Raw genomic sequence first — 26,567 nt, forward strand, 5'->3', positions numbered from 1 at the left:
CTTCCAGAAATTATTTCATTTTTTGTATTTCAGATATGTTCAGATCCGTCAATGTACCTTGAAGTGGAGAATGAAATGACCACAGTGGGGGGCTCAAAGCTGAGCAGGTTAAAGTGTAATAGGGAAGGGAAGGAATGGGAGACAGTCCTGACCAGTCGAATCCTCGCTGCAGCAGGAAGCTGGTAAGAGAGTATCTTTTGGAGGAAGGAGGTCCTGAAGGCCAGAAGACATTTTTAGGTGTACAAAAGTACAGTTTACAGTTATTTTTCATAATATTTATGGGTAAACGTGTGCACTGCTCTTAGTCTCAGGTTTTGCTTCAAGAATTAACTCTATGCAGTCCTACAACATCACAACTTGCATTAGCCAGTTACAACTATTTTCCTGTATTTTTACATTTCTCCTTTAAATTTCTTCATTAAAGTTGACTAAATAGCAAGTGACAGGTTTTCAAGTGCTAACTACTAAAGAATGAAAAATTTGAAATGGCATATGAAAATACACGTCAAAGTATTTTCCTGAGTCTTTTGCTATTTTTTCTCTTAATTTTTCTCAATTTTGCCTAGTTCCAACTTCAGAGTTTCAACTGAAAGTGTATTTCTGAGCCCTATCTAGGTCTGAAAAAGAAGCAGCAGATTTTAAAGCTAAATACAGGTACAGCCTAAATACAAGCTCTCAGAGGGAGAGCTTGTGTATAACCAAAAGCTTTACTGATATTTCCGGCTATGCCCCTTGGTCTGTTTAGTTTATGACTTTTCTCGGTATTGAAAATTTTGTCTTAATGCTGCAATAGTTATTTTTTAGGAAATTTGCCCAAGTTGTATGATAGCTTAAGAGTTCAGCCTGTTTTTATGCTACTTGCATTTGACAGCACACAAATGTTTCTTATTTATTTGTTTTGTTTTTTTTTTTTTTTTCCCCAGTGAGATTGTAACTGTGGCCTGTGAGAAACGAACGCTGTCAGTATTCTCAGCTTGTGGTCGTCGCCTTCTTCCTCCTATAATATTGAACACACCCATTTCCACCCTGCACTGCACAGGCTCCTGCATCATGGCTCTCACCACTGCTGCTACGCTCTCTGTTTGGTAAGGGCCACAGTGCCTCGTGTTCATGGGTACCTTGGAGCTTGAACCACATCAGCTCTGAACACAAGTCCACTTCTGAATAGAATCTGCAGAGTTAACTGGGCAGGACTGGTTCTGTTTCAGCAAAATCCTGTTTCTGTTCTGCCAGTGCAAAATATTGAACTTCATTCTAGAATAAGGATAAAGAAGCAGCTGGATTTAATCAGTTTAAATGCTTGTGATGCATGTGGAATAGAGTGGGGGTGGGGAAGAGAAGTATGGATATTTCCGTCTTCCATCACACTTAACCAGTGAAGCACATGAGTTTCAGAGTTAAAGTTCTCCAGCCATTTTCAAGATGCCAAGATAAAAACACTGGTAACTCGTTTGCAGTTGTTGAATTCAATCTAAAGTCTCAGCAAGTCAGAGCTCCTAAAGGAGTTATTTAGATCCTGTTTGCTTTGTTGTAATGAGGTTTCCTGATAAAGAGCCATAAAAATTGTTCTCTGCTATTAACTTCTGTCTTGTCATAAGGGGTTTAAGTTTGCCAAAATAATTTTGTCAAAGCAATGAAGAAAATGTCAAAACAAAAAAAAAAACTAAACACATTCCCCAACCCCGCACTTTGTCATGAATAGTGAAAAAGTGCATTTATTAGAAGATTTTTGAGTTTTCAATTGTTTGTTGACTGCAGACTTGTCCTTTTGTCTTTTTCAGGGATGTTCACAAGCAGACAGCCATTGTCAGAGACGAGTCTTTGCAAACAATATTTTCAGGTAATAAAAAAATCCTTTAATTACCCACCTTTGAGCCCACCTGTACTATTTAGTGCCATTTATGAATATGCTGAAATTCTATTAAACCTAAAAAACCTAAACAAATAATTTCCCTTCATTATTGTATAGTAAAGGGAAGTTCTTGAAATAACAGTGATGACAATATCAGTGAGTAGCAAACTTGTGTGAGATTCTGTAGCTTATAGTCTGCCTTGCTTCTGAATGTAGAAATTCAGTGTTGTGAAGATCACAAGATAAATACTTAATGTAAATCTGCTATTACAGCAATTTCTCTGTAATTTGCATGTTTATTGTCTCTGTGCTGAACAACAACTGATTATCTTCTGATTGATTACTTAAAAATCTTCAGTTTCAATCACTGCAATATCTGGCACAACACAAATGATCAGAAAAGCAGTGTCTCAGAGTACATTAGCTCCTGCTTTAGCTTTAATCCATCCAGTACTAATCCAAACTAGCTAGAAAGCAGTTGTGTTAGCAGTTTGCAAATGTCATCATTAGAAGTTACATGCACAAGCCCTGAGCTTGGAATATGCTGAGAAATGAGACTCCAGCTATCCCACTTACTCTGTGCTCTTAGAGAGCACACTTTTCTAAATATGCTGGGGATTATAATTTTAACTTAATGGGGAAAAGAAAGCAAAAGGCTTTTTGGGTTACAAAAGACATGGCAGAATTGCTGAAGATTTTCCCTAGATAAGGAGAATGTTCCTAATTTAGCCCATTTTCTCTATAAATTGCAGCATCAAGATTGATAATGTATTTTGCAAAATTGATGTTAATGCTACTGCACTGAGCCTTGTGCTTGCCATCATTAGCTTGTGTCTTGACTTTCCTATCAGTGCTTGAGAACAACATTGAACTTTTTTCTGTTAGTTGCTGTAATTGATAAGAAATGGTAGATACATTTTTTCACCATTTTTAATGATGAGTCTTAGGCAAGACTCCAAAAGAAACACTTTGGTCTGATTTGACTTGCAGGAAGTGATGCAACTGTCTCTCAGATCTTGCTGACTCAGCATGGAATTCCTGTCATGAGCATGTCTGATGGGAAGGCATACTGCTTTAATCCTTCTCTTTCTACATGGTAAGTCATGGATTACTTCCTCCTTCTGCAACTCACAGGAGCTGACGTGTTCTGGTTTACTGGGAAGAAATCATTCTACCTCAGAGTCATGGAAGAGTCATTGCTAAAGTCAAGGAAAGGCTACACAAGAGTCTGTGTCTTGTTGGGGATCAGATGGGCTTTCCCCATGGAAAGGCAAAAGTTCCTGTGAAAAATTTCCTGGGTAAATTATTTACAGGAACTTGCCAAAACAGGTTCTTTGTTGTTTCCTAAGAAGAAAAAAAAACAACATGTTGTAATCCTAATATAATTGTTGTAATTAGTGTAATGAGCCTGCTGGATGAAAGGGCTTATTGTTTTAACTCCTCCTTAGAATAATTGTTGTTATTCAACTACTCGAAGCGAATCCTCTGGAAAAGGAAAAATACCCTATTTGTTTATTAAGGGAGTAAGGAGCAGGGGACAGACTCTCAGCCATAATTGTGAATTTGCTGCTATTTCTTAGTTTGTACCACAGCTTGGAAAATATATAAAAGAGCAATGTGTTTAGTCATCATACAAATTTAAACATGATAAAGCAGCAAAGGGTATTTCAAATATTTGTACCATTTTACCCTTGTGCTGTATAAAATCTAAACTTAGCATTGGTTTGAGCCACTCTTTCTCCTGGCATCTCAAGCCAGTGAAGATGATATCCTTAATTAGGTGTGGAAATGGCAGCTGTAATGTCAGCTCCCTCCATATGAAGGGATAGATGTAATTATGGAAAAGATTGTCAATGTTTGTGTGTCTGGTGGGGGGGAGACCTGACCTAAGGTAAAATCGAGTTCTTAATGAGAAAGTCATTACCTGTGTTCATTCCACACATCAATCTGGGTCATGGCTTCTTATTAGATTGTAAAATGGCCAGGAGAAAATTCCTTCCAAACTAATGGTAAATTATATTATGTAATTAGTATTTTTTACTTTGGGAGTAGGAGGGACACACTTCAAGCAGAATTTGGAGATGTAGTGGGAATAATCAGGGTGCCTGGAATTCCTGATCCACTTCAGTGATGTTTTTTTGGTTTTCTGTGAAAACACAAGTCCAGTTTTGAGGCATAACAGAGCTGGGTCTGCTGACCTTGCTGTTTGCACTCCTCAGACTTGTTTTTTGTTTGTTTGCTGTTTTCCAGGAATCTTGTTTCTGACAAACAGGACTCTCTAGCACAATGTGCAGACTTCAGGACTAGTTTGCCATCTCAAGAAGCCATGCAGTGTTCTGGGCCCTTGGCTGTCATACAGGGACGCACATCCAAGTACGTCGTGCCAGCGTGGCTGGGTTTTGTCATGGTCTTCACTCATCTGCCTGGGTCACTGGGTTATTTCTGAAATGCCAGTGGCTCTGAAATGATCAGTCATTCACACAGTGATCCTTTGCATGTTTATAGTCTGTATCTTAATCTTATGAGATTGATTGGGGGGCAGGAAAACATGCTCTGAATATAATCAGTTTAAGTTTCCTCTTTATTGGATGGGTAAGGTATTGGACAATTCTGTTATACTTTTATTAGCTAAGCTGCACTTTTTTACATTTTACATTTTAATTTTTAGTTTACCAGCTTTCTGGAGTAGGCCTGCAATTTTTGAGTTAGTTCAGTTGGCCTCAAAGAATCTATTTAATGAAGTCTTTGAGAAAGTTGAGATATTAGTCATCTACTGAGTATTTTTAACATGTGAAAATATCACCAAGGAATTGTGTGAGCCAGAGCAGACTCCTGTAGGTAGCTTTATAGCCCATCCTCCCTTGGATTTGAATTCAGTTTCTCAGGCAGATTTCTTTGCTATTTCTGCCTTTCACATCCAAGTTTAATTTTTTTCTGGACAGAAACTGTGTAGTGTTGTATGATTTTATTGCTGTTCTCATGAGGGGAAAGGGAGTTCATTGTGAAAAGCATTTGAATACTGTTTTTGAGAGAGAGAAAGAGACAATAACAGAATGAAAAATTCCCTTTTTGAAAAAAAATTCTAATAACTATAATTAGAATTTCAAATTAGCTTTCTAGTGACAATGTGTTTGTATGCAAGAAATTTTTTATGTCTTGTGTGCCTCTGGAAGATTGATGCAGTATAGCTAGTGCTACAAAAAGATATAATCCTTAAACTTGTATCTGATTTTATGGCACATTAATCTTTTTGCTTTTGCAGTTCAGGAAGGCAAGCTGCAAGATTGTTCTCCATGCCTCATTTAGTGCAACAAGAAACAACACTTGCATACCTGGAGAACCAGATAGCAGCAGCACTTATTTTACAATCCAGTCACGAATATCACCACTGGCTCCTTATCTATGCACGGTACCTAGTTAATGAAGGTGAGACCTGCCAGGCTCGGGTGCTTCTCTGCAGCTCTGAGAAACACTCTGTTCATGTCATGGATGTGTGTGATTGCCCTTAACACCTTCCTTTTAGCACTTGGCTTCTGGACTCGGGTTTGCTTAAAACCAAAACAAATTGCATTTGCTGCTGCAGTGCTGGGTCCTCAGGAGTCCTGTTTGGACACTGAGTGGGGACAGACTGTCTGGGGAAGCAGTGCCATCTGCAGACTGCAGGAATGGCAGTTGCATTGTGAAACAGCCCAGTGGTCTGGCAGGCACATCCTAGGTATTGTCTGGCAGCAGCTACAGATGTTTCAGGGAAACCAGGAGCACTTTGTAAAATGCATAACCCTCCTCAGCCAGCTGGCAATCGCTGCCTGGTGTGAGGTGGAGGGGTTGCTCAGTCTCTGACACTTTGTACCTGAGCACATAAAATTGCAGAGAATTTGCTTGTATTGCTTGCACTTCATTTTTGTTTTTTTTACAATCTAAAATTTCAACTGCCTATACTGGTGAGTTCCACATGTTAAATTCTCTGAGAAAAGAAATACACAACAAAGGTTCCTTGTGTCTATTTTATATTTCAATACACTTTATCTCTATGCTATTATGTTAAATAAGGTTAACCAACTGACTTTATACTTTTTGGATTCTAAAGATCTCTGTTGTATCTCTGCCTGTCTACATTCATAATTGAGTAGTTCCCCTTGTATGAATTCAGCCTTGCTCCTCACCTTGCATAATCATTCTGCACAGAGGGAAATGAAATGGTTCACGTTACACCACCTAATAGGTGTTGGCAGAATTAAAATCAAACTCATTAATTCTTGCCTTTTGACCTTTACCTTATTTAACAAGAGAGCTTGTTGAACTGCATGTGGTTCTCTCTGTCCTTCCCCAGTTGAAATTAAAATATTATTCTTGGGTCATACAATAAAGAGATGGTTGTACTTTTAAAAGCCTTCACTGAGAACCTCTGCTGCATGCACTGGGTTCCTCTGGCACCTCCAGATGTTGCTGCCATGGATGGATGGATGGATATCACAAAAACTGTGCTTTGCCAGAGGTGTATTGCTGCTTCACTAATTTTCTAGAGCTCCTGAACTTTGAAAATTGCACATCCTATTATTGACCCTTTATTCTTATGATTATTTCAGCATCTACCGAATTCTAATCCAGTAAAATACTTGATCTAGTATATGTTGATTGGCAAGTTACTCTTGAATAGACTTTGTTTCCTGCAAGGGAATTCCCCCCTCTGATTTTTGGGTAAATAAAGGAGGCCCAGAAACTGTGTGTGGTTTTATTAAAGGTGTTTTGGTTTTTAAAAAGCTGGTATGTTTGTGTGGGAGGGGAGAGTGAGGTTCAGATCAGGGCAGCTCTTAAAACAAGCTGGAGTAATTACTCCAGACTTCAGTTTTTCTCCCTGTTGTAGATTCATCTTTAGTAGTGGGTTTGGTTTTGAGAGCCTTAAATAAGACCCTTCAGAGCTCTAAAAATGATATGTCCAAAGAGTTGCTATAAGAATAATAATGTAACTTTCTGAAATCAATGTTTTGAGCTTTATTTTATTCCAGATACTTGTAATTCTTTTCTGAACGTTGTCTGCTACATTGTGGAGTGGTTATATGTAGTGAAACACTGTCAAATATCATTTTATTTCTGACTATCTCCAGGGTTTGAATATCGTTTGCGAGAATTATGCAAGGATTTACTGGGTCCAGTCCATTACTCAGCTGGAAGTCAGTGGGAATCAACAGTTATGGTAAGTCCTGATAATGGTTTAATGAAGAAAAAGGAAGAGTTTCCCATAAAAATTACAGAGTATTATCCTTTCCACACTCTGCTCTGATCACATAAGCAGGCTTTCTCCCATGGCACTGAGATTTATTCCATGTGAAACCACAGGCAAATGCTTGTTGCCCCAGTGCCAGCTCTGGTGCTGTCTTGAGTATCACACAGATGAAGGAGAGTTGCATGTTGAGCTCTCCACATGGTGAGACAGCAGCTTTGAAACAGGCACATGCTGAAGACATCTTCCCTCTCAGAACACAGCACAGCCTGGAGTCTGGAGCTGCAGAGGCTGTTCCAGCTTCATGAGTGTGTAAATGTAAGGACAGTTTTTATTCTGGGAGTCATGGAAGCAGAGTGAGAACATAAAATGCACACCTCTCTCTAGGCAGGAAAAAGGGCATGAATCTTAGAGAGCTCCATGGAACATGTTAATGATAACAAATAATGGATTTTGAGGATGCTTTTGTGTTTTCTGTGCAGGGTTTACGAAAGAGAGAACTATTGAAAGAACTTCTTCCTGTTATTGGACAGAACCTCCGCTTCCAGAGGCTTTTCACAGAGTATCAAGAGCAGCTGGACATCTTGAGAGACAAGTAGCCTGTCCCCAGATTTTCCCTGTGGGGCCTGGTCCCAGTGAAACTGCTGAACAGCGTTACAGAGACGAGAGAGGAGCGAGAGTCCCAGCGGGGACACTCCTGAAGAAGGGCTGTGCCACAGAGGTCCCTGGATTCCTGGGAATGATGAGTGCAGGAGCTCGACAGTTTCCCCAGTGAAACTTGACCATTGAAGCTGTGACCTCTGTTTCTATGGAAAGTCATGGATATGTACTTCAGGGGGATCCTTTTGGATCTGGATCTCATTTAATATTAAAACTAGCTGAGAACTGTTTGTGCGGTTTCTTGGATGTCCTGTGAAAAGCACAGTACTTCAGAGTACACTGAACAGCATATTTAACCCTGTTTGGGGTTTTTTGCCTGAGGATTTATTGAGGCTCAACACTATATTAAATTAGATGAATGAGCCACGTAAAAAGAAATTTCATAAATATTAAGGTATTATGCAGCCAATAGACTCTTTCCTGTGAATATAATAATAAGAGGCTGTTCTAACACATGGACTATTTTTGTACTAGAATTTGCTAACTTGTAATATGGAATTTTATTTGGCCAATAATCAGGCTATCACTACAAAGTCATCTTGTAGGAGTTTAATTACAAAGGCTATGTTTCAAAGTAATTCTACCAAAATAACATGTCATCATCAGGTTTTTAATTTTTCAATGTTTGTAAAAGGCATTTGGGGGGAGGGGGAGGGATACAACTGGGTGGCTCTTTTTGTAAGTACAAAATAAAAGAACATTGCATTGGTTTAAAAAAAAAACAAAAAGCAAAAACATGGTCTTGAATTATTGCAAAGAGCACATGCATCTCCAGAAATGCCAACATAGGCTGAATCACGGTAATGTGTCTGGAAATAAATAATTTTGTCTGGATGATCTTCCCTCAGAAAGCATAATCAGACAAGTGCTGGTGATGTCTGTGGACAGCTCTAGTGTTTGCCCCTGGAGCCCATCTCAGCTGAGGGAGCAGGAGCTGTGGGAGTGCTCATCCTCTCAGGCAGAGCCAGCAGGCTCCCTCACACTGAGCAGAGTGCCTGCACTGCAGCAAGGAGGGAGCTTTCTGCAGTTATGGCTGTGTGTTCCTTGTGGAGTGCTTTTGGAATTCCACTGAGAATAAATCAGGTTGTTTTCTTTTCCCAGAGTGTACTTGGTGCTGGGACGGGAGCAAGTGAAGGTGTTGGTTCTTTGCAGGCCCTGCTGTTTAAATGCGCCTCAGTGCCTTGCTTTGAAATGTTTTTGAGTAAGAGAATTGTAATGATTAAGTGTATTTAAACCCTTGTAAAAGGGCAGTTTCTTCCCTAAACATCTTACAAACAATATCCTTCCCCCTCAGCCAGGACAAGGATTAGCTGTGCTGCTGTGGCCAAAGAGTCTGATAGTGAGAACCAGTTGTAGTATTGTAAATCATTCATTTGCTGTTGCCAGTTAGACTACAGTGGTGGGAACAAGTATTCTGTTCCTCAGAGGAGAGCCATAACAACATGGAATCATGGACTCTCAGAAATCATTTATATAAGCCCCTGCAAGTAGAGCAGGATGTGCTTGCCTTGTGCTCATGGCTGCAGCCAAGGACCAGCTGATGGAATTGAAACAGGAGTTGAACTCATTTTATGGGAGCCTGGTGCAGTCAGTGCACTCTGGCTGTCCACTTCCATGGGTGTCACTCCAGTGGCTCTGTGTGGGCAGTGCCAGGGTGATGGTTTAACAAGGAAAGAAAAAAGGAGCATGAATGGATTGGAGGCATTTGATAAGTGAAAGCTCCAGGACAACTGGTGGTTTCCTCCTGCTAAAAGCAAGGGATCAGGGCTGTGCTCATCCTCTGTTCAGCCTTGGTCATGCCATTCGTAAGGGACAGTAAATTCTTTGTCATTAAGTCTTTGAAGAGACACTGAAATACTTTTTTGTGAAGAGCTGTATCCATATTAGGACACCAAGTAGGTTTTTCTACCCATTTTTTCTTGGGAGGTTCTATCACTGCCCAACAGACCAGGAACACAAGGATTTTCAATTCCAGGCCAGAAAACATGTTTTAGTGAAGCGGCAGCCCTGGAAAGCGGCGCTGAGGTCTCAGGCTGAACATCCCCGGCCATCCCGGCCTGTTCCCGCGGCCCGGAACGCGCCTGCCGCCGCCGCTGTTTCCGCACCGCGGCCGTTCCCCGGCGCACCCGGCGGAAGGCGCGGCCGGGCCTGAGGCGCCGCGCGGGCCGGGCAGGCCGAGCCGCCGCCATGGGGAAGCGACAGCACCAGAAGGATAAAATGTGAGCGGGGGGCGCGGGGGAGAGCGCGGGGGGCCGGGCTGTGCGGGGCCGTGACTGTGCTGTGCTCAGTGACCCCCCTATCTCGCAGGTACATCACGTGCGCCGAGTACACGCAGTTCTACGGCGGCAAGAAAGCAGGTAAGGGTAAGGGGGGCGGGCCGCTCCCTCAGGGCCCCGAGCCCTCAGCCCTCAGCCCGGGGTCCTGCTCGGAACGGCCGCGTCTGTGCCGGATCAGCGTCCCCGCCCTCGCCGGGACTGTGCCCGCTGCCGGGGCAGAGCCTGAGCTTTAATTACCATATTTAAACTCAGCGCTGTCCGACTGTCACAGCTCTGTTTTGATGCTTTTCCGGCAGTGTAGTGTCAGTTCGGAAATGTTACTTACAGTTTCACAAGCTTTAGGGTATTTGTCCTTGTCATCAGTAACTTACCACCGGTTATGTAGCAATATGTAACTTTCAAATGTTTCTTGATTACCTAGAACACCATGTATTTATTAAAATCTGTTGTGTGGGTTTTCTTTTTCCATAAACAGACCTTCCACGAACCAATTTTAGACGTTTATCGTTTGATCACTGCAGGTAAGACAACAAATTTACATTATCGTTATTTAATGACACACCTGTTTATCAAAGTCTGTTGACGCTGAACTAAAGCCATGTTCTCCTGAGGCAGTTACTTTCATTGCCTTGTGCCTGCTGTGGCAGTAGTGTGGCAAGAAAAAGTAGAATAAGAACTGAAACAGAGTCTGCATGACCTGTGATCAGTGTCTGCAGTGGTTGGAGGTGATGGCTGAAAGGATGCACAAGTGATGAAATAATGCAGAACAATTACTGTATACGTCCCAGCCTTCCACATCTGTGTCCTCAGGGCTCAAATCTGCTTGTCCCTCCTCAGAATATGTTGGGTCAGCCACTCATCTTGCTAAGATAGAGATTAAGGTAGATTGAAAAATATTTCTGCTGGTTTTTTCCATTTAGAGTTTACTGATTGAAGTGCAGGAGTGAAGGAGGAGAGTTGGTAGAAGTGGGTTAGAAATCCCTGTAGATTGGGTAGTTCAGAAAATTGCCTTCCACACCTGTGAGCTCAGAGCTGCCAGGACTATGGGAGCATCCCCAACAGGGGATGCTGAGTGTGATTGCCAGTTACATCATGATTTCCACCTGGTTTTGCCAACAAGGTTGTGTTCTCTTTTTTCTAGTTTGTCTCTGCAGCCATTTGAATACCCAGTTTGCACACCAGATGGGACAGTCTTTGATATCCTGTAAGTTCCTGTCTGTACTTAGCTTTATTTTTGTGTTACAGCTGTATAATCATAATTTAGTCGTAGCAAGTTGGCAAAAACAGTCATGGCCATCAGTAGAGGTTTTTGATGGTGCTTGTCATGGATTACTTTATCCCTTCTCTTTTCAGGAGCATTGTACCTTGGATAAAGAAATATGGAACCAATCCAATCACGGGAGAAGTAAGTAATGATGGGTGGATTCACATCATGGCTTTGCTTTCTTTATGCTCAGTTTTTTATTTAATGTGTTAGAGAAATAAAAATCCCTTAGTGAAAGCAAGATGAAGTTGAATGGGAGTGCAGTTTTGAAGATGTGTGGAAGAAAGGAAAGCATTACCTCTATTTATTTGTTGTGATCTGATTGTAAATGGGGCAGAGGTGAGTGGTTCATTTGTGTGAACTCTCAGGGTATCTTGCCTGCCTTCCAGCTGTGGCATAATGAACATCTGTACAGAGGGAAATAGAAACTGTTGTTAATGCTGGTGCTGCCCAGAAAGCCTGACTGGTCATGATGGAAAACTCTCCTGCTGTCTCATAGAAGCACAGTTCTGGTTCCTGCAGGGCAAGGGGCTCACACCTCTCCCTCTGGGATTAGATTTACAGCAATGTTTCCTAACCCAAAGGATATTTGGCATCATGCAGTTTAAGGAGATAATTAGATGATATTATGAATGGTAAGCCTGCACTACAAAATCTTCTGAGTTGTCCTGACAGTGTATTTCAGAAAGCTTCTGTCCTGATGGTTCACTGTGAGAGAAACGTTTGTGGGTTCCTCCCCCCTTTTTCTGTATAAATGATAATTATAAAGGGATGACTGTCTGTAGCAGCATGAAATGGTAAAACACTGAATAAACATGAAATACAGGAAATATTTCCCTGTTCGAATTATCTTTTTTCTGATGTGTAAAGTACATTCTTTATGAGGGCACAGAGGAAAATTTTAAGCAGGAACTGTTGCTTGAGCAAGTGAAGTTTCCCCTTTCAGTGCGTGCAGTTACCTTTGTAGGCACTGGGTGGCAGCCCTTGCCCAGGGTTGGGGAGGTTTGCCGCTGCCTCTGGGCTGAGATTCCTTCTGAGAGATCTTGTGTTCAATTAAAGATTTTCCCGTCACACAGATACGAGGAAAAGCCAAATACAGGTGTAACATTCCAAACTCTAAACACCAACAGCCTGAATATCTTCCTTCAGGTGTGTTTGTGCAATGGTGAGGTGATTGAAGGTCTTTCTTCACACATGTAGAGGCCAGTGTGTGTTGAGAAGGAATGAAATTACAGCTATTTCTTTTGTTTTTGCCAGCCTCTCACCACCTTGCTGCTCTCTGCGTTGGTTGGGAGTTTTGGGGTGTTACCAGATCAGTCTCTTTCACTCAGAGCAGCTCATTGCAGACTGTGAACCATGATGTGGTTTAAAATTGTTCAAGTAGATGCTAAGCAATAAGTGTAATGTGCCTGACTGTGTTGTGTAACGGGGAGAGAGGGAGACTGTGCACAATATATTTGGTGAACCATAAATACTTAAATGAAGTCAGGCCTTGAGGCCTGTTAGTTTACCAGACTTGTGCTTCTTCCTTTTGCTCTGTGTCACTGTCTGGGGAGCCCTTTCTTCCCCCCTCTTGTTCTGTGGTGGGCTGGTGCTGTACAGCTCTCTCCTCCACAGGACCAAGATGTTCCAGATGAGATGGAAGAAAAAGGGGACACTTGTTCTCCAGAATAGCATACAGCCCTGCTAATTCAGCTCCGTGGAGCTCTTCAGTTGAAAAGTGGGGTTGAAAGAAGGATGGTGATTTAGACTTTGTTTCCCAGAGGGGTATCTCAGGTTTTTGGAAGAGTGGGGTGGCATTGGGCAGAAATGGGATAGGAGTACTGGGTAGGGGCAGAGGAAGTCAGTGAATTGAGCTTGTGCAGCTCTGGACTGTTCTGTCCTTTGTTGAATCTGTCACTGTGTGTGCACCCTCTGTTCCCTGTGCACCTTGTCCATGGAAACCAGAAAGTATCTTCTGTAATGAATTGGTGACTTGGAGAATCTCAGGACTCTGGGTTTATTTAGAAAGGAATTGAGCCAGATGAGCTGCAATGCCGTTTTGTGTACACTAACTTATGGAGTTGCTTTGCACAGGTTGGTGATGAGGCTCTGCAGAAATTTTGCATTTATTTGTCTTGAAGTAAAAAATAGTCATGAAACCCTTTGTGGCTTGTACTTCTCTGATTGTGGTTTGCTGTAGGACAGATGCTTTAGAGAAGTCAGTAGATACTTGGAAATGGGGGTTAATGGTGCACTCCTGGCACTCTCTAGCTCTGTCGAGCTGCCTTGTTTCTGAAGTGGAGCCCTCAGTGGAGAACTGGAGAGCCCTGCACTCATTAAGATATTTATCTCTGCTGTGCTCCAGGGGGTAGGACTGGGCTAGTCTTTTATTAATTGGATGTATGTGACCTGATCTACCAGGGACTTCTCTGATTCTTCTGAATCCTAAAGTATTGGACCAGCCTTTGTTTTTCAAGAAATGCTGCAATGCAAATCACTGTTGACCTTTGTCTAGAATTTACCATAAGCTATTCTAGAAAATAACTTTAGATTTATTCCCCTCCTCCCTTTTTAACAATGCATTGTGGTAAAAAATGCTTGTTTTACTGCTACACCAATAATTTTGGAAGAAGCAGTGCATTTCTCACAGCTGAACTAGAGTCTGTCAGTTGGCATTGTCTCACTTACTTTTTCTGTCAGCTTTGTCAGGACACTGCCCTGGCTTATCCTTACACTAAAATTGCATAAAAGAAAGTGGAAAGTGATAGTTAGCTCATTCCTTTTTACTGACAGCAGCACTTTGGCTTCTTGGGCTTGCAGAGAGTTGCAGGCTTGCCAGGAGGTTTCATGCAGTGACGTTCTGACAGCCTGACCAGCACGGCCACACGAGGCAGCCAGCTGGGCTCAGGGTACCTGCTTCAAGAGTGAGATTGGCCAGAGCATGTCTGCTTGCTTGGAATCTCAAGCATGAACAGATGATAGATCAGCATGCCTTTTGACAGGAATTTCAAGGAAAATTGGTTTTCTTGGTTGCATGGATATGTTCTATGTGGGCTGAGCTATTTTTCCTCCTGTTCATTGTAATGTGTCTGATGTCAATACCTATTTTTTCCACTCTGGTTCAGTGACATTCTGACTGTGTGTGGGCAGGCCAGATTGTTGTGGCTGTACTTTCAGCCCCTGTAACCTTGGGCAAATATCTCTGTTCCCTTGGCTTAGAAGTAGTTACTGTCTTTGTCCTTGGTTCCTGCTTTTCTCTGGGAATTTAACTCTTTTGGGCACTGGAAAGCCAGTTAATTTGACTCAGTCCAGCTAATTTAGCCTGGCCTATGAGTCAGGTTGGGAGACCTGAAGATGCTGTGTGGTGGATTTATGAGACTGAGAGTCCCATTTGTGGTCTGAATGAGGCAGAGCAGAATTTGTGTTGTGCCCTGTCTTGTGCAAGGTTGGGATCCAGACCTGCAGGCCAGAGAGCGTATTTTCTTAAGCATCACAAGGTTTTAGCTTCTCACTATGTTAAGAAGGAAATTTTTTATTAGTGTTTTCTACATGTTAGAAAAGCCTTTTGCTAGGTCTGCCTCTGAAGATAACCATAAAGAGGAGTCTGGTGCATATGATGAAGTAATAGAAGGCAGAGCCACTGACATGGAAAATGAGAACCAGCTTTGGAGTCAGAAGGCTAAAAATCCCTGACTTTTCCCAGTGAGACATCTGCCTTTTAAAAAGAGAGAGCTGGACACAGAGCTTTGCTCTGTGTACAATATAAATATTTGCTGTTTTTCTCCCACACCCTTTAATCCTGTATTTACCAAATAAAGCTGACTTGGGGTGAAATTATGACTAACATGATCAAATAGTGGCAGTACAGGTGCCTGGCTGCTGCAGCAAGCCTGTCTGGTGCAGGCTTTGGGAGCACCAGAGAGCTTGTACCTGCAATGGGCACCTCCTCCCTCCAGCACTGCTCACCAGGAATGTAAACAGTGCCCTTCTTTCAATCATTTGTTTGAAGTAAGGTCGGTAAGATGATGCTTGCCACAATAATTACAGGCACTTTCAAAACCTGTAACTCCTTACCCACAAAAGAAAAAAATTGCGACTACATCTGTTATTTCAAAACTTGGAAAAGCATTCTCAAATACATTCCTTAAGTAAATTTATCTTCCAAATGCTGATGGCTATGGTTACTTCATTTTGTTGTTGAAATCATTATTTCTTTTCAATTTGATCAAGTAGATTTCAGTGAGTTTCATAGATCCCATAGAAATCAGTTTTGCATTGAAGCTTGCTGACCTGGTTTAATGAAGAGGATATGAAAAAATTACTTCTTTTACTGTTGATTTGTTAAAAACAGTAAACTTGATTTGTTAAAAACAGTAAACTTTAAAAATGAACAAACAACCTTGCAATGTTGTTTTTGTTTTTTTTTTAATGCACTAAAAAAGTCTTTGGCTATCTAAGTAAGGGAAATCCTGTCTAAAAAGGATGCAGAAATTGGAGCAAAGGTGAAACTCCTTAAACATAGAAGTGCTTTTGCCATGTTTGTATTTTGAAAGCATAGAGATAGAAATAGAAAACATTGATAATTGTTTCCTCACCTGGGGAGTGAACACAATGAGAAACAGGGCTTAGGTATTTTTTTCTACTTTTGCAATATTCTGAATAAAGAAACTGTAGTGTGTGAGCAATGTGGGAAATACCAAGCAGGAACAGGTACTAAACTACAGTTTAGGTTCTAGCCAGGACTTTATGTTTCACTACAAATTGCTTTCCAGCTCTGTCACATAACCAGTGCAGGGTCCCTGTGTTTTAGGAATGGATTCCTGAGAGTGGGCTGAGTGAGCTTCACACATGACTGAGTCAGAGGTGTGGAGATCTCAGTCACAGACAAAACTCATCCAACCCTGAGTCAAGTGGAACCAATCTCAGGCCTCACCTGGGAGGAGAAGTTCCAATTTCATGTGACCCTAATGGCTAAATCAACAGCGACAGTGGCTTTTAACTCAGTTCATATGGTCTGTGAGGTAATTTACTGCAGATTGCTGCTTTAATTGTGTTGTTCCAGGTGTGTTTCTAGATAATGAGCAGCAAATAATGGATGTCATTAGCCAAAACCCTGTGGTTTGAAGGTGCCCTCTTTCAGGGCAGTGTAGCAGTGTACACTGTCAGGAGAATGCAATAGCCATAGATAATGTGCAGTGGGATGCATTTTCAGAGTGTTTGTTGAGACCTTTCTGTAACCTGCTGGTAATGTTACCCCATGATTCTGATGATTGTCTAAAAATGGCACATTGAGGCAGGAGTCAGATTTTCCTTGTGCTTTCTCATCTTTTTGTCTTGAGAAATTTTCTTCATTTACTGTTTCCAAAGAGATTGTGCTTATTTGAGCATTTTCATCTTTTGTCTGGGTACAAAATACCAGCAGGAAAATGCTGTGGAGACTTCCACAGGCAGGCTGTGTCCGCATCAGTTTTCCATAGTCTGGGACTGTCTAATTAAGAGCTAAATAGTTTGACCAGTTGAGGTAATTTTCATTATGTAGAGCTCAGGAGTGAGTCATATCCCTCTCACATTGTTTTTTCCTCAACAGCAGAGCACAGCACCTGAAATCCAAGTAGTCTGCTGTGTTTTTTCCTTGGGGCTTTGGAAATGAGTGATCATTTAGGTGGATTGGTAACTTTAGGTCTCATTTGGATGTAATGTGAGTGATGTATAAATGAGAATTTTAATTTTTCTCTAGAGAACTCCTTTCATATACATGTCAGAAGAAGTCGGCACATCTTCAGCTTTGAAATTCAAAGTATATTTCTTAATGTGTCTGATGCAACTCAGGTCTTCAGATATTGCAGAAGTTTAAATGTCAATTGCCCCCTTTTTTTGCCTTTTATTTAACTTAGCATATTTTCCCTATATATTTGAAATGAGGTTTTTTTCCTTGTTTATTTGTAAGAAAAGTTTCAGTGAGGGGTGGAAATACAGTTTTGTTCTGGGTGAGTAATAGCTTATTACAGAACAGAGAACAAAGCTTACAGAAATAAAGCCAAGGGAAGCTTTGTTGTTGAAAAATGATTCAGACAAATCCATCTTGGTTTTCATGTGCTGCAGAAAGACGAGTGAAATGATCAGGAGCAGAAAACTGGGAGACTGTCTGAGGTCTTTGCCTCTCTCAGTCTGCTTTGCAAACTGCGTGCTCTGTCTTGAACCAGTGTTTGCTTTTTGCCTGCTATGGCTGCTGAGAGTTTTTGCTGATGGTTTTTCATCTGATACGTATCTTCTGTAAATTTTGGGTTTGACCAGCTTAGTCTCGTTTGTGTTGGTGCCAGAATTGTGCTTCTCTCTGTTAGTGTTTACAGCTGTGTGTTTCGCACGGCAGAATTTAATGCTTTCTTGACATTCTGTTGTTGAGACTTGTATTTTCCTCTCAGATGTTCTTCATGCTTTTAAGTTCTCCATACCCTACATGGTCATGGTTCTCCTCCACATCTGTTAAATTTTAATATATCTTCTTTGAACAGACTTAATCTTAATCATACACAGTAAATGCTGTGTGAATGCCTGGTACAGTGGTGGGAATATTTTCTAATCTCTTCCTGAAGTACTTTGATAATATCTGATATATTACACATGATAGTGTAAAACCAAAAACCATTTCAGTGTGTATGTGTTGAGACAGGAAGGGTGCTTTGAGAAAATGAGAATTTGTTGCATTTTCTTTTGGTAGTCTGGGTCATTTCAGAAGCAGGTACAGTTAGCCAGGATGAGCAGTAGCTCTTCCTTTTCTCTTTGTTTTGTTGTTTCCAGTTAAATGTTGCTGCCTGTATTTCTGTGGGCAGTAGCAGACTCCTTTCAGACACGGGTGGTTACAGCTGTTGTCATTAAGCATCTCTCTCCAGGTGCATTTTTGTCTGGGGCAGCAGACACAGGCTGCTGCTCAAATGCCCAGAATCCACTTTGAACGAGCTGAACTCTTCAATATGCAGCAACTGAGCCGTGTCGTCTTACCTCATTGGCCTCAGAAATTATTAGCTTTTAGTCAACAGTCTAAATGAGTTAATATTTGACTAGTGACCATAAATTTTCAAGGCCCCTGGATAGAAACATATGAGGACATGGTTTCTGCCCTGAGGAATGACCACAAAGTCACGTGGCATAATGAAATGGTCATAAAGCACAGGGGTGATCAAGGGGATGAAAATCCCAGAGTTATGTTCTGACAGATAACTCCTTCTTTTGTTGAGTTTTCTGAAACTTTCCCTCTCTCCTTTGTGTGGATAGCTGGTTCTTTCTTTTCCAGAGTTGTGTGTTTTACAGTAGTGCACCCAGCACTACTAAGAGTTAGCCTTTATCTGTCCTAAAAAGGGGATTTATTTTTCAATTCCCTGTATCTTTGCGAAACAGTGAGGGCAAAGAAGATGAGATTTGCTTCTACTTACTGTTCAAGTGCTTTATCAAAAAAAGACATTTAAAACCCTCCAGTGTCATGAGTCACTGGCCAAGCTGCTGTTCCTCCTTCACACCTTGCTGGCTCTGGTGGTGATGGGCAGTGTTTGATCCAGTAACTCACCTCTGGGCACAGGCAGATAAACGTGTCTACCATTATTTCTAATGCGTTATGTCCCTTACAGCAAAAAAGTATTTACATCTAGGTTTTACAGACTGAGCAGATGGTCTCTCCTTTTCCTTCTCTGTGTTTTGGTGTAAGTGTGCACATTGGATGGGATTTTGTGACTGTGACACTTGAAAAACTAGCAGCTGTGAAGCGCTCTAGCCTTAAATGAGATGCAGCATGAGGTTTCCCACAGATCTTTACTTGCCTGTTTTTCACTAAAATTGGAGACTGGATTTTTGGTGCTTCTGCAAAGCTTTATTTTCCTTGAACTGTGCTGTATTTGGCTGTGGATCTCTGGATTGGTAGACTTTTGACTGCATTAGGACTGCAGGTTTGAACTTGCAGTGCAGCTACATGTCTTTTTCTCATGGTAATTTCTGTTAATGTGCTCTTTGATAGAGCAGCATTATTGCTGGTATCTGTGAACCATGTGTGTTATCAAGCAAATCTTTATGGTTCTCTGGACAAGGCTTTGGTGACCATATGGTGTCAGTTTAATTAACTTTTAAATATGTAAATACAGTGGTCTAGAAATGTGCAATGAAGGATCTTCTGTGTCCATTTCCAATCTAGCTCAGCAGTACATGAAGACTGCAGTTAAACAGCAGCTTCATCCAAGAATGTGAATTGAGGGTATCTTTTTAGCATTAGGTAGGCAGCTGTGATAAATATTGAGCATTTTTGTTGTTGAATTAAACATAGAAATAATACCTGGAATTGTGAGACTGTTCTGGCCTCTTGGCTGCTGACCCCAAATTTTTCATGGATTGTAATAAAAAGGCTTATTTTGTTAAAACAGTGCTGCTGTTTCCAGTTACAAACCCTAATGTGTAGGCTTGAGGATTTCCAATGCCCTTTATCATCTTAAATCCATTTACAAAATCTGAAATAAGTAACATTACACATGGAGTTATTCCAGTACTATTCATTGAACTCATGCCCCGCTTTCTTGGGGAGATTTTATAGCAAGGAAAATTGTAAGGGGGCTTCTTAAAATGGGAAGCTGTATGTAAAGTCTCATCTTTAAAGGAACAAGGAATGTAATACAAAATTCATTTGCTGTTGCTAAGCTAAGTTTGGTACTTGGTAGGCAACACTGCATTTCAATATTAGTATTTGTTCTGGCTTTCTTTTCTGCTTGAGGTAACTCTGTGTTTCTTGTTTTGGTGGGATGAAAAACCATCAAATGGCCATGCCAGCTCTGAATGGTTTCTGACCTCATGTTATCAGCCAGTTCAGATGTGACACATTCATTTTTCCCTGTGTAGTGTGTTGGTCCTGGCTGGACCCCAGGCACTATCAGAGCCCCTCTCTCACTGCCCTCCACAACTGGACAGAGGAGAGAAAATGTCACTGGGGGTTCATTGGTTGAGATAAGGGCCAGGAGAGATTTTCTTCCTGGATAGGTTATCCCAGCTGCCTTAGCACCATTTCTGATTGTCCATCCTAGAGCTGGCTGAACACAGTGGAACCTTCCAGCAGCTTCTCACAGAAGCCACCCCTGTAGCCCCCCACTACCAAAACCTGGCCACAGAACCCCAATACCAGCTTCCCTGGATTTTTGTGTGTCCCTGACAGAGGCCATTCAGTGTGTCTGCTCAGGGGGTCCAATCCCCAAGTGCTGAACATTTGAACACTTACTCAGTTGCTGTTGGTAGGCTGGGGAGGTCTGTCTTTTCTAAACACAGCCTGTGCTCATGTCACCAGCTCTGCCCATGTGTGATAGAGAATCAGTGGAGCCCTCTTTGATTGCCTTTTGGGCTGGTGCATATCCAGCAGGGTCAGAACCTTATTAGCAAGAAGAACGTGCAGCCCCAGACCAAAGGGATTCAGTGAGTGTAACTAATTGCTGCGTGGGGATTGTAGGTCATATCTGCATGAGACAGGCAGCCATGGCAGAGAATGATTTAATTGGGAACAATGGGCGTGTTCCATCCGGAGCTGCCACAGTGCCCCACTGACCCCCGTGGCTCGTCCATCACCCAGCCTGGCTGGCAGTGGAGGCTGCTGCCCTTTGGGATCCCGCAGAGCCGGCGCCGTCAGCTGACACCGGAGCGCGCGGGCGCTGGGGCCGCTCGCTGCCGCAGGAAAGTAGGTCATGGCCAAAAGTAGCCTTGGCTGCCTCTGTGGAAGTGTGCCTGTGAGAGAGGAGTCAGCTGAGAAAAGAGCTCGCACGGGTTTGCGTTTGTTTTTTTTTTAGCCCTTCCTTGCTGTGGAGCAGCTGGCACTACGTGCCATGAAATGCGTCTGCTTTCCAGTATTTCTGCATAAAATATTTTTAGAAGGGAATATGCGGCTCTTATTTCTGCTTAAGGGAAGTGGCAGATGCTTGTGGCCTTTTCATTGTTATTAGGAATTTAGAATTTAATTAGATCAAGTGTTTTTAATAAACACTTTTTGTCCTCTTGCTTTTTTAACTGGAGCGTAGCTGAAACTGGATGGTGGGTGTGTGTCAGGGAAACTGAGGTTGAAAATAGTTTTGAACTTGAGCTATGTATGCAATATTTGTTCTCTCTTAAGGATTATTAATAATAAAAAATACATGAAAACAAGTACTTTAACTCATTTTAGGATTCATTCACTCCTGCTGTCTCTTCCTGTGAAGATCGGCGCCCATTTGTGGCATAACGGTCATTGCCATGGCAACAAACTGTGTGATGGTGCTTGGAAAGCTTTGACTTTTGATGGAGAATAAATAAAAGGAGATTCACCCACATGCAAGATTATCCTGTTTTCATGTGAAATGAAGAACTTGAGAGGAAAAAAATGATATTACACAGTTTGCTTCTATCCTGTCCTTTTACACTTTCCTGTGTAATGTGTAGGTGTTTCAAAACTGAACCTCCTGGCAGTCCTGGTTGTGGACTCCCTCCTTTGTGACTGCTCTGTGTGCAGTGGCCAGATCCTGTAGCCTGGTCTTGGACACTGAGCAATCCTTTGTAGAACATCATCATCTGGTTTTGCTGCTCTGAGGCTCCAAAGATTTTCTTTGACAAACCCTAAATCCCTCTCTTACCTTGCCATGCAAGCTGAAGGAGCTGCTCCCAAGGGTGTGAGTTGACAAGCCCAGGTCACTTCTTCAAGAGAGGCCTGATAGAAGGCCAGCCTGTGGCAATAAAAGTTTGTAATATTCATACAGCACTTCACTACAGAGTTCTCACTCCAGGCAGTATTTCAACTCCTGTATGACAATCACTGGTTTTTTATTTACTGTTGACATAAGACTGTGTAAGTGCTGCTCTCTGTGGGGAGCAGATCCAGCACAAGCAGCTGATGCACCATGAGTAACTGAGGCTGAAAAAGAACCTTTTTCCATATTATGGGAAGATATGACCTGAAATACCATACTATTTCCCTGGGCACAGAGTGAGAGTCCAAGGACTTGACAGCACTTCTAACAATACATCATAGGGTGACAGATGAAAAGTGCACTGCAGCTTTTGTTACCTTTAAAGTCTGCACAGCAGTTAGTCTGTCTTTTCTGTGAAATTTCTGTCAGGGTATAAATCTGAATCTTCAATCATGCTAATCTGTTTCTTACAGAACTGTTTCCATTTTTCTTTAAAGATGCTTATGTGTTTTGGGCATAGCTCAGATCTGCCAGGAGGATAATTTAAGGACCTTGCAATTATCAATTTTTGCAGTGGTTGTATTTGTGAAGAAGCTTTTTCTGAAACATAATTTTTGGGCTGTTGCACAACATGTGCACAGATGGATGCTGCTTTGTGTTAATAGTTGTTTAGGTTGAACAGATCTGTCCAGGATCAGATGTTCATTTTGGCAACGCTGCAGTTCCCCTACTACTTCTTTGATAAATTTGTTCCTGTAAAAAGATAAATAAATAAAGCTCTGCATTCACTTGGGCATTTCAGACTGCCGTTGCCTTTGCAGCCATTGCCTTTGCTGTCCTTCTTTGTACCCCAGCAGTGGGCAGATACCGGAGTGGTTTGGGGTTTTTGTTGAAATCCACTTAAGGAAAAGCAGCGGTACTGGTCTTCTATCACATAACTAAATATAACCAAACCTGGCCTCTTTTTTCTCCTACTAGCTCTCATTGCTCTTCCTGCTAATAAATTAGAGAGCTGGTTACCTTTCTGGCAGCAAATGAGCCTGCCAGTTGGTTGAGAGCAATTTGAGAAGCGCCTTCCTATAAACGAATGAGTCCAGCTGTCATAACATGTACTCTGTAAACCAAGAATATGAATTTTGATTAGGCACAGAAAGCCCACTAACTTAGTTTCACACTTTTCTTTGTTGTTTTTTTTTTCCCCATAATGATTGAAGTAGCAGTGTTGGCACCAGGGCTGGCAGATCTCCACTTGTAGCTGTTTATAAAGAGCTGTCTGGGTTATAAAAACCTCCCTAATCTCTTCAGGTGCGTGTTTTGAGAAGAGAACCAATTGTTTCTTTTAAAAGGCCTGTGCTGTGTGGGCTTTTAAGGATCCATTTGGCTGTGAAACTGTCTCTGACAGCTGATACAATCAAAGGCTCTGTTTTTTAGAAGTCCCGGTCCTGACTCAGCCTTGCAGCTTGTTTCATCTCCAGCTGGGTGCCACAGCCAAGCAGCACCTGACCGTCCTGGTGGGCTGTGCTGGTGAGGTCACCCAGGTTGTGATGTGTCCTGTCTTGCCAGTGATGTACCCAAATCACACTCTGGTGCCATGGAATGACTGGGGGCCTGGCTCACTGTTATTTTGGGGGTGTGTGCAGCCTCCATGTCCTAGGGAAGGCTGCAGGACAGGAGCAGCCTGATTGTCCAGAAATGTTTGCCAGCCCCACAGCCCTGCTCTTCCCATGTTAGAAAACCCTTCCAAGAGAGAGGGCAGCAGAGAAATGCCAGAGATGCTTCTGATGAAGTGTGGAAGAGAAGTAGCTTAGTTTGGAGTGTCCTCTCTAGAGCTGGAGAACATTATCCCAGCCTTGGCTGTCACCTCAGTTCCCTGCTCAGTGGAATTGTTACCTGGGGGTTAAGTGGCTGAAAATCCCTCCTGGAACTCCCTTTGTTACCCCAGGTGCCTCTCCAGAGAACTTGTGCCTCTGTTTCTCTTTATTGTTTCTCGCTGTCATGTGAGCTCTGCTGCACATTTCCTGAGTAAAAGGAAAATTACAGTTATTTCAGAAAAGGCACCGAGCTTGATTGCCAGAATGGTTTGCTGGCTTTATGACTTTCATCAGAGGTCCCTGCTGAATTGTCCCTTCTGATCAGTAGCAGTGATCTTTGCCTCTTAGCCTTTCATGCCAACTCCCCTTTCAGTCTATGCTGAGAGTTGTGCAACTCCTTGAACTGATTCCCCATGGTTAGCACTGTCCTGTGTCAAACAGAGCCCTGTAAACAAATGTATCCCAGTTCTCAGGCTCCCTGAGCCTTGTTTTTGTGGGCTGTGACTTGAATTCCCAGGGTTCTAATAATTCAGACAACCTGCAATAGATTATAAATAAATTATATACTCTTCAAGTCATAACAGTGATGTTAGAGTTTCCTTTTATTTCCATGGTTACCTTCTGTTGTGATTAATCTTTTTAATGCTTTATTTTCTTTAGAAACTAGATGCCAAATCACTTATAAAGCTGAATTTTGCTAAAAACAGTGAAGGTAAGTGCAGTCATTTTCTGTGGTGGTGTTTTGTTGGGTTTTTTTCCTTAATGAGTGCTTTAATAAATTCTGGTTTGTCTTACTCATGGTGAACTTAAGTAGTTTGTGTTCTCTATCATGTTTTTTTTTTTGAGTAGAATAATTGCTTCTTGTGAGTGATATGTTTACCTTCAAAGTTCCATTTCTGTTTTTCTTTACACTGGGGAGCTGTAAATTATTCAGCAATTTCACTTTACTATATCTGCTACTGCACTAAGGTACTGTTTACTTTAAGGAAAGAATCAGAAAAAGTGAAATTTCTGTAATGTTATCTTATTTCCAACTTGCCTGTGGCAATATTTGCTGTTCACTTGGTTTTGAACAGCTTTTTGTTTATAAAAGGGATTAGACTTAAATAAACACGTGGGATTTTATGAATAGAAGCACACAAGACAGCTGCCTCGAGTCTTATTTTTTGCAAGATATAAAATCAGCCTCCTAAGAGAGCATGGTAGGAACAAAAGAGAAGAGTGGAGATGAATTCATCTTCTGCAAAGCAGATAATGATTTCTTTGAAATAAAAATGGCTAAGATTAGGTGGGTATAAAATTCTGGAGTGTCTGTCTCCTTATCTTACCAAAATCTGTAGATTACAAGTTCTTTTCTGTAGCTGATGGATTTCTTCTGTGCCTTGTGTTCCATCTGTCTCAAGAGCAGGGTGTTAAAAATTGATCAATAGTGGCCAAGGCTTTTGAAAGATACCATGAGATTGTGCTTTCTCTAGTCCAGCTCACATGCTGGGGTGGAATGACAACAGCCATAGAGTCTCAGAAGCCTTTTCCTTAAAAAGGTTCATTCCGTGACATTAACCAGTCAAGGGAAAATGCAACAAAAGATAAAAATTAAATGTTGCATTTCTGTCTGTCAGCAAACTTTTCTCTAAATCGTAACGTGGAATGGTTGGAGAACCTTCTCTGTTCAAACATAAATGTGATATAAGTGATCTTTAAGCATTGCACTTCCTCACGTTTGGTGATCACTTATGAGTTGAGTACTTTCTATCCAGATCAACGTGTGTGTGCCCTCAGCAGTTTGGCTTTTCCTGGGAATGAGGATAGGGTGACTTGTTCTTCTGTAAAAAGCTGGAATGAGGCCTCACATTTTACCAGTGTGTTTCTGTATCCATCAGTTGGGCACTTGCAAAAATCCCTTTCTAAAGTTCTCGAGTTTCAGTCCCTTGTGGCAGTGGCTTTCCTTCAGCCCTGGTGCCATTGACAGAAGTGTCCTCAGCTTTGCTGTGCAGGGGCAGAGCTGCCTCTGGTGGCACAGTGAGGGCTCAGTCTCTGCAGGTGTTTGCGTCCCCTGTCCCCTCAGGTGCTGAGAGCAGTTCTGGCCTCCCTGCTGGTTTTGATTTTCAAATGGTAATTAGGAAGAAAAGAACTAAATAGGCCCAACTTATTTCACAAATCTCACCCAAACCTCCAGGTCTAGCAAACCGATCAAGTATTAATCATCTTCTTCTAACTGCTTTCTGCTGAGATTATTCAGACATTTTTCGTTTTCCTCCTACATTGCCTCCCATCAGTTTGCTTGCTGTGACTTGCTTAATATTTATGCTGACCCTCCTGGGAAAATTCACAGCTTGATTAGAGCAGAAGTTGGGTTCCTTACTGAGTAACGTGTTCAGATTTAATGGCACTCTGCCTGCCCCATTTGAATACAAAATGCTCTCCTCTGCTTCAAGCACAACAGCTGTTGTGTACTTTTCTATGGGCTCTAAGCTAAAGTTTTATTCCTGTGAACAAGAGTGATACAGAGCAATGGACATGATACAAGGTTCATGTTATCAATAAATCTTTGATTACAATAATAACAATTATATTGTGGTATTTCATAAATATCAAGCAAGTTGGACAAAGTTCTGTGTTAGGAAATTGAAGGCAATAGATTTCAAACTTGCATTTTCCTTGCTTCTTTTATAGCTCTCCTAACTGTTGCACTTTTTCTGTCACTGGAGAATCAAAATGTTATTAAAACACCATTGAATACCTACTGAAGTTGCACTTTATATTAAAAATTAATGTAAATATCATCCACAGAGATCAGGAAAGTTAGCTATTTGAGAGCAGTTGCA

General features: G+C 41.7%; 2 protein-coding genes across 5 annotated transcripts in view; both read left to right on the plus strand.

Moving 5' to 3' along the window:
* Nucleotides 1–7,963, plus strand: part of HIRA (histone cell cycle regulator) — a 31,978-nt gene extending 24,015 nt beyond the window's left edge. For all 4 annotated transcript variants that reach the window (XM_014268372.3, XM_014268373.3, XM_014268374.3 and 1 more), the window contains exons 18-25: nt 34–182; nt 924–1,085; nt 1,782–1,840; nt 2,843–2,948; nt 4,103–4,225; nt 5,115–5,278; nt 6,958–7,046; nt 7,556–7,963. In XM_014268372.3, the coding sequence (XP_014123847.1) occupies nt 34–182; nt 924–1,085; nt 1,782–1,840; nt 2,843–2,948; nt 4,103–4,225; nt 5,115–5,278; nt 6,958–7,046; nt 7,556–7,672 (969 nt within the window). In that variant the 3' untranslated portion in view covers nt 7,673–7,963. The remainder of the gene's footprint in view (nt 1–33; nt 183–923; nt 1,086–1,781; nt 1,841–2,842; nt 2,949–4,102; nt 4,226–5,114; nt 5,279–6,957; nt 7,047–7,555) is intronic.
* A 1,847-nt stretch (nt 7,964–9,810) lies between these two features.
* The window catches only part of PPIL2 (peptidylprolyl isomerase like 2), a 68,101-nt gene continuing 51,344 nt past the window's right edge, over nt 9,811–26,567 (plus strand). Inside the window, exons 1-6 of the mRNA XM_074554625.1 lie at nt 9,811–9,952; nt 10,041–10,090; nt 10,485–10,530; nt 11,151–11,213; nt 11,363–11,414; nt 24,403–24,454. Coding sequence (XP_074410726.1) covers nt 9,921–9,952; nt 10,041–10,090; nt 10,485–10,530; nt 11,151–11,213; nt 11,363–11,414; nt 24,403–24,454 — 295 coding nt within the window. The 5' untranslated portion in view covers nt 9,811–9,920. The remainder of the gene's footprint in view (nt 9,953–10,040; nt 10,091–10,484; nt 10,531–11,150; nt 11,214–11,362; nt 11,415–24,402; nt 24,455–26,567) is intronic.

The sequence above is a fragment of the Zonotrichia albicollis genome, chromosome 18 (genome assembly GCF_047830755.1).
Source record: "Zonotrichia albicollis isolate bZonAlb1 chromosome 18, bZonAlb1.hap1, whole genome shotgun sequence".
NCBI classification, from domain to species: Eukaryota; Metazoa; Chordata; class Aves; order Passeriformes; family Passerellidae; genus Zonotrichia; species Zonotrichia albicollis.